The sequence below is a fragment of the Poeciliopsis prolifica genome, unplaced genomic scaffold (genome assembly GCF_027474105.1).
Source record: "Poeciliopsis prolifica strain line A6 unplaced genomic scaffold, Auburn_PproV2 SCAFFOLD004, whole genome shotgun sequence".
Lineage (NCBI taxonomy): Eukaryota > Metazoa > Chordata > Actinopteri > Cyprinodontiformes > Poeciliidae > Poeciliopsis > Poeciliopsis prolifica.
In genome coordinates, this window is record NW_026562379.1 from 3,732,469 (window position 1) to 3,739,833 (window position 7,365).

A 7,365-nucleotide genomic window follows, 5' to 3' on the forward strand; every position below is an offset into this window, starting at 1 on the left:
AAGACAGAGAATTCTTGTGCACACTTTTGCATTTTTTCTCATTAGCTGTGAAACCAAGACGCTCTGGGTTCATGACTTTACTTGCAGTAAATGTTCACCTTTGCAGTAAGGAACAAACCTGAACAACACATCCACTCCATCTCTCTCCAGATTTTGCAAGGAACTGCCTGAAAAAGCCCAGAGAATGCCAATAAAGGCAATAAATGCACAAAAGTAAGAAGGTGGAAGTGTTTCTGTATTTCTACTGAAATTTTACATCAATATTATCCAGAGTCTTAGTGAGGGAAACGTATCACTCTTTGTTATGAACATTATTTTATAATTGAATGCAACATTATAGGCCAGATTTTGACAAATGAACATACAGTATCATTAGAGCAACAAAAAAGAAACAAATTAATAAAAAATAATACTTAGATCACCTTGGAAAATTAATTTGTATATCCCGTAGAAATATATATTTCATCTGTGAGTTCAGATGTCAGAAATGTAAATATCTACACTTCTGTACCATAATTTACCTTGGTCAAAGTTCATGCATTTGTCTTCCAAATATCAATACGGCTCTTCAAGAAAGATCCTCACCAGGGTGAAAAAAAATACTGGAAGAAAAGCACAGCGCAAATCCAAACAGCATGAAAAGTTGAACAGCTTCTGCGAGTTGAAAGACGTTCCTTCTTCAGCAGAGCTCTAAAGATAGATGGTGCCGATTCCTTGGAGGCAAACTTCAGATTTTTAGGTCTGCAAAGAAACTTGACAGCACTTGACTGGACTTGTGTGGAATAAGAAAGCAGCTTCAATGTCAGTGAACTTGTGTTTCCTCTTTGGCACTTCTGAAAGGTTTGTGTGTGTGTGTTGGGCAGGTGAATGTCAGCGTGAGACAGGTTGTCAGCCAGATATCTATGTATCCCTCTGTCTCTGCGGAGCCTCGGCCTTCATCCTGAAGCCGTCCCAGTAGGCAGCGTCTTCTTCTGTCAGCGGCGAGGCCGAGGCGATGAGTTCGCCGAACGACAGCAGCGTGAACGCGGCGGGAGGCGGAAGAGCCTGCGAGGACGACACAAGAAGGACAAGAGGTTTTCTTTTAGCCTTTAAAATCCCGACGCTTAAGATTCCTTAAGTTCAGGATTTATTGTTTGTAAGAAGTCTAAAAATAGAACTCAAACCGGCTCCGTGAGACAGACGAAGAGTTTAAAATCACAAATGACTCATTCCATGAGAGGATTGAATATAAATTATATATTTGATATTCTTCTTGAATAAATAATTTCAAACTGGTAGAGATGTGGCTGCCAACAGTGAAGAGGGAGCCATGTGGTCTACCAGGACACGGTTTCCACAGCAACCGAGTGTATCAGCAGTGAGCATGTAAGAGCTGCGGGGAAAAATGTGTGTCAGCGTATTGCAGTGGCTTCAAGAGTCTCTTTTCTTTCTTCCTATTCTTTTAAAGTATAAAGTGACAAATTTCTTGGCACCCCAGGCAGAGATGTGTCAAAAGCTTGCAGCAGAGTGAACTGAGAAATTTAGAGAAATGCTCCTATTTATTTGAGTCCATTTATTTAGTGAGAAATATAAGTTAAGAAATGGTGGCACTATTACTGGTAGCTGTAGAAAGGCTTTTAAAATAAGTTCAGCTGGTTCTTCTTTATCAGAAAGCTCAAAGCAGGAGGTTCGTGCTGAGAAACCAGGTCCAGGCCCAGGCAGGAAAAGACGATGCGTTAAAATCCAGACTTGGTTTTGTTCAGAACAATGACGTGTCAATGAGATTACAACGGTGCGTTGGTTCTGTCCTGGACAGACACAATGCGTTGCATTACTGATGCAACGCATATAATCCACTTCGTTAATAATTGAAATGGTCTGGACATCGTTCTGAACAATATGCACCAATGGAACCTTAGTCTCCGTTTAAATGGCTGTGTGTGAGAGTAAGAACAGATAAGCGGGCCAGTGGCTTATCAGCTGTCAGATCGCCCTGTCTGGTCTGACCTAGCTGGCTCTTATTTATCCAAACCACTGAGTCACATCTGATATTTCTGTCTCCTGAAACTGGAAATGACAAGTTCTCACCCTCAACAAAAGCCATGTCTTTTGGCCAAGTGAAAATAGCCTGGTGGAGACTCTGTTGGCTTGTTTCTCTTCTAAAGGTTTTATAAACTTTCTGACACTGCATGGTGTCATGAAGTTTTTTTTCTAAATGCCGGGACATTTCTATGGTGGCCCTGAAGTGCAAAGCGCTACAGCAAATTGAAAGCACAATTACAAATAACAAAAACTACATTACGTAGTGTTTTGTTAATGTTGTGTTTTCATCCATGTTGTAGTTTTTTCCTTAATGTTGTAACGCTTTTGTCATTTGTAATTGTGCTTTCAAATTGCTGTAGCGCTTTGCACTTCTGGGCCACCGTACATCTCACGTAAAGATCTGGTAGTAAACTGAAAATGTTTCACCGTTCGCCTTTTCTATGATAGCTGCATTTCTCTTGACAAAGAGATGAATGTAAAGAATTAACAGCAGGGCAGTCAACACCTGTACAACCAGGGACTCCATGAAAAACATCAAGAACAAATTCCCCGCTCCCATGCACAGGATACTGATGCCACCATTATATTTAACCAGGTGTTGTGTGGGGGACAAAAGCATATTTTCGCCTTTTACTCACACTTCTTTTCTTTCATTTTCTCAAAGATGGTATATTCAGTTGGAAATGTTGTTTTGTCTTTGTCACAAATAAACTAGAGCAGCTGCTCAGTCATCAAAACGACGTGTCCTTACTGTGGAGCCGGCCTCGCCTGCTGGTCCGAGCGCAACGGCGACGTGATGGTCAGCGTCCAGCAGACTCTCCTGCAGGAGCACAAGGACAGAGACATCAGGACAGGCTTTGAAATCACCTGCAAGAGTGAGTGAAAATAGCCATTTGTCTCCATGTGTTAGTTCTGTGATTGACTGGTGAAAGACCAGCCTGCCTCTCCTCCATGACTTTTTAATGATAAACAGCGACTGCTGAGTAATGGCTGAATGCTCGCGTCTGTAAAGTGTCAACAACAAACGAGCTGCAAATCCCTCCAGAGCCACGGGTGACATTCTGCCCGTCACAAACCAGAGCATAGCATTTTAAAACTAAAAACAAATACACACGAAATTGAGCAGATTTCATGTTTACAACCAACAGGCACCAGTTTAAAGTGTGGCAAAGAATAAAAAAATGACATATCAAAATAGTTAGAGGTAAATACAAGTCTATTTGGTTTAGACTATTTACATTTTGTTTTCTCATTTCAATAAGTTCAAATCACAATGAAAAAAAGTATTCCACTGTACGAAAAGTGTCAAGATAGAACGGTGAGGTTTTTGCAGTGATGGAGCAAATTATCATGTTGTTTAGTCCTTTGGATCAATGATCAGTGATTCACCACAAAAAGATATTATTGAACCAAATAAAAGACAAATCTCAGGTGTATGGAAAAAACTAAGGCTGCAATATTCTGCCTTTGCAGCAGAAGATTGCAGAAGATTTAATAATATAAACTCATATATTGGATAGTTTGTTGTTTCAAGTGAGCAACAGCAGCTTTGTCACTTGCTCATTTACAGCATTCTTTATCCAATTTTTTTTCCATTTAGTTAAACATTTAAACGCATTAACAATATGAAAATTGTTTACTGTCTTGAGTTTATTTTGAAATGGGTCAAAGGCAGTGACAGGTGTTGTAAAGAGATGCTCATCATAAAGCGCATAGAGCTGAAAACAGCATCAGGCCTCCTGAACAACGACATAAGAGGCAGGTGAGGAAAGACGGCAACAATACTTTAAAACCAAAAATACAGTTCAACAAATCTCATAAAAGATCAATACATCACAGATAAAATGTAACAAAACGGATGGACACAAAACAAATTAAGAGAAGAGAAATGACGTGGCCATCCTCTTTAACCTGTGTTCAATCTGGACGAGCTCCATGTTCTGGAGAACTGGTTCGATTTACGCCTGCAGCAAAAGAGAGACACGTCTCCTCTGCCATTAAGCGGATTTGGACAGCAACTTGAACCATCCGCAGGGACCACAAACAGGTAGCGCACAGGAGGGGTTTGCTTCCATGTCAATAAAACTACTATACCCTTGCTCTATATGCATAAAAGTGCTTTTGGGACTTGTATTTATTTGGTGGGTTAACTTTAGAATCCCTTCTTGGTGATCTATTTCCCATAAGCAGTCAACTAAACCAATATTAAACTTGGAAAGACATTCAGATGTTTTCTGAATCCAACTTACTTCAAATACCCACAAGTCCTCTGGTTCCTCATCCAGATGCATCTTGGTCTGGCGCAGCACTGTGCCCTGTGCGAGCGGCTCGGGCGACAGGTGAAACTCTGCCCTGTGCAGGTTGAAACCCAGACCTGTGCCGATGGCCTTGATGAAGCTCTCCTTCAGGGTCTTGGTGCAAAAATCAAGAGAAAACTTGATTAGTTAACGTGCACGGATAAAGAAAATGTTGCGCTTGTGTGAATAAAGCTGAGAGTCTGAGCATGGGGAGCGAGTGTGTCTCTGTGGTTCAAACTCCAACAGAAGAATCCATGCACACGTGTTAAAAGGCGTGCATACAAACGAGGGGCTTTATGTCTCTGTGTGTGCCCAGCCAAAACCAGCCATGCTCCGTGGCCAATAAGCCACAATAACACCATTACAGGACTAATCACTATGGCAACCGTTGAGCTCTGCCATTAGTCAACAGTGCGGTGGTGATGTCAGAGCTTGACGTCTCTGAGCCGCCCTCTCATTCTCACAGCATCTTTACTTAGCTCAGCACTTGCTTACAGTGGCCATCTGTGTTCATGTTCATGTCTTTGAAGAAGAAATGGAAGACAGGAAACAAAGGCGAGGATTGTGAGAAGGACATAACGCGGTACTGACAAACGGGAGATTAGAGGAAGAGAGAAAAGTGGAGGTGAAATTTGAATCAAAAGGAGGTCAAGCGTCAATGTGGAAAATGTAAAAAAAATGTTTCTCTCTCTCTCCCTCTCACACACACACACACACACACACACACACCACCGCCTGTGGCGCCCGGCAGCAATGCAGTGTGATGACAAGGTAGTATGGTTGCCATGGTTACCCAGTGGCGGTAGAACGCGGCAAGCTGCTGGCGCTCCGAGCCGGCTGATTGGATGGCGCTCCATTCGTGCGCTGTAAACTGACGAGTCATGATGCGGAAAAACTCCGGGATGGAGTTGCTGCCTGCAGGAGACGGAGACACGAGGACGCAGACATGAGGGGAGGAAAAAGAGTGAGCAGGTGGAAAATAATACGCAAAATATTACTTTTTGCATATTTCCATATGCATGACATACAAAAGGAAGTCACGCCCTTAATTATCACAATGCATATTTGATTGTTGTGACTGAACACACAAGCTTGGACCTACATTTTAAAATTGCATTTCCTATGAACATTTTTGTTAGACAACAGCGACACCTTGTGGATAACTTGTGAAACTACAAATCTAATCAAGGGCCAGGGAATAAAAAAGTTCAATGCAATCAGCTGTAGAAATGGATGAATTATTGTGAATCTCTCATGACACTGCATTTACAGTTGCATTTACAGTTGCATTGAAACACTTAATAAAAACTCTAGAACTCTCATATTTGCTTTTATGTAGCAGTAAAACCCATGTGTAAGCCTCAGCCTTCACCTGGCAGTGTGGTCTTCATCACATCTACTCCAACCTGCACCCCCTGCTGTGCAGCAAGCACAGCATAGTCGCCCTGGTGGGAGATGTTGAAACTCCAGGATGGATCAGAACCAGCAGTGACCTGCATCGTTTTCAAATGCATAAAAAAAAGGTGTCTGGTTGAATTGGTGCGTCTTGACAGTCAGGTGAAGCTCCAGGTGAAAAAGAAGACAAAGGAGAGCTTTGTATACAAATAGTGTTCCAACAGGCAGAACATTGTGATGCTTGTGTATGCAGCACTGGGGATGCCTGGATGGGCTAAATGTGACCCAAAGGGCCAGCAGTGACACTTCAACAATCACAATCCAAGTCACAAAATAAGTTGCAAGTCTAGTTCTTAATGTCCCAAATAAATTGGAACTTATTGAGGGAACTGACAAATGTAAGAGTGGTTATCATAAGAAGGAAATACAACAACAAAAACAACTAAACAAAACATAATAGATATTAATTTCACATTGTTGGGAGTTCCATGTGTCTCAGGCTTAATGGGTTTCAAACAGTAAGGACAGAATAAACAAACAAACAAACAAAAGAAGCATGAGGAAACACTGAACCTTAAATGAAACAAAGTGTTTACCTGGAGAGGAGCAGCTAGATATGGTTTCCCTCGAGGGGATCTGCTCAATCTGATCTGCGACCAGGGGATTCCCATCATCTCACAAACAAACTTCCTGAGCAGCAGCCGGCCAGCCTGTGGGCACAAATCGTTGACATTATAACCTGACAGGTGATTCAAGTCGCCAGCTGTTTCTCAATAGCATAAAAAATAATAACATGGTAAGCTTAATCATCAAATCAATCTGAAGTTGTTAGGATTCCTGTTTCTAAGGAAGTTTTCATCACCTTACTGAACTTCGCAGCAACTGCTGCATATCTATCTTTTCTTGGTGTCTATTCAGTCAGAGTGCATTTTACTAAATCGATGACAGTGTGCAAGTTGATCAGTCTACAAGTTATTTTCCGTTCATGCATTCTGACTGGAAAGGCAGCTGCAGCAGGTGGGCAAACACTGCAGACCAAACTCACCATCGCTGACTTAGCGTCCTTAGCGAAGACAAACTGTCCGATCCTGTCCTTCTCTTCTTGCTGGACACACCGAGCCGCAAACAGCCACTCGGACCTGCTCGGTGTCCACGACCCGCAGCGGAAGCCCCAGCGGACAGAGCCCATGCCTGCTCAGCTCCTCCTGCAAAACTCATCTTAACTCCTGCAAAACTTCCCGCTGGTCACAAGAAGCTACCTTTAGCATGGCGTCCCAGCACAAACACACTTAACTGTGTTGTATTTAAGGTCTTGGGGTCGCGGAGAGACACAGATGAAGAAATGTTGGGGCTGGTAAACCACAGCAGATGAAAACTAAACCGCCCTTTCTGTTTACGTTGCTTCTTTGATGACGCTACGTTCACCCGGAAGAGCAAAGTGGGAGAGGTTCAGGCTTGGCCAATACGAGCGTCTGAAACAGCGAGTTGCCTTCATGTACTCTCAAGAACGTCGGAAATAAGAAGTAAACTAAAGAGGCGTAAGATTGTTTGGTAAATTTCTTAGTAAAATCCGATTAATATGACATGAAGTTTACAGAAATAATATGCTCTCAGTCAGTCTAACTTTCTTAATCTGTATGTTTTAGATTCC

The 7,365-nt window shown here is 42.3% G+C and overlaps 1 protein-coding gene across 1 annotated transcript; it reads right to left on the reverse strand.

Annotated features, from left to right (window-relative positions):
* Positions 1 to 214: 214 nt before the first annotated feature.
* aasdhppt (aminoadipate-semialdehyde dehydrogenase-phosphopantetheinyl transferase) lies at positions 215 to 7,120 on the reverse strand. The gene is made up of 7 exons (XM_055028552.1): positions 6,760 to 7,120; positions 6,311 to 6,424; positions 5,692 to 5,812; positions 5,113 to 5,234; positions 4,272 to 4,433; positions 2,774 to 2,842; positions 215 to 1,044 (listed from the first exon to the last, which is right to left on the reverse strand). The coding sequence occupies exons 1-7, from the start codon at positions 6,901 to 6,903 to the stop codon at positions 901 to 903; spliced, it is 876 nt and encodes a 291-aa protein (XP_054884527.1). The 5' UTR covers positions 6,904 to 7,120; the 3' UTR covers positions 215 to 900.
* Positions 7,121 to 7,365: the final 245 nt, after the last annotated feature.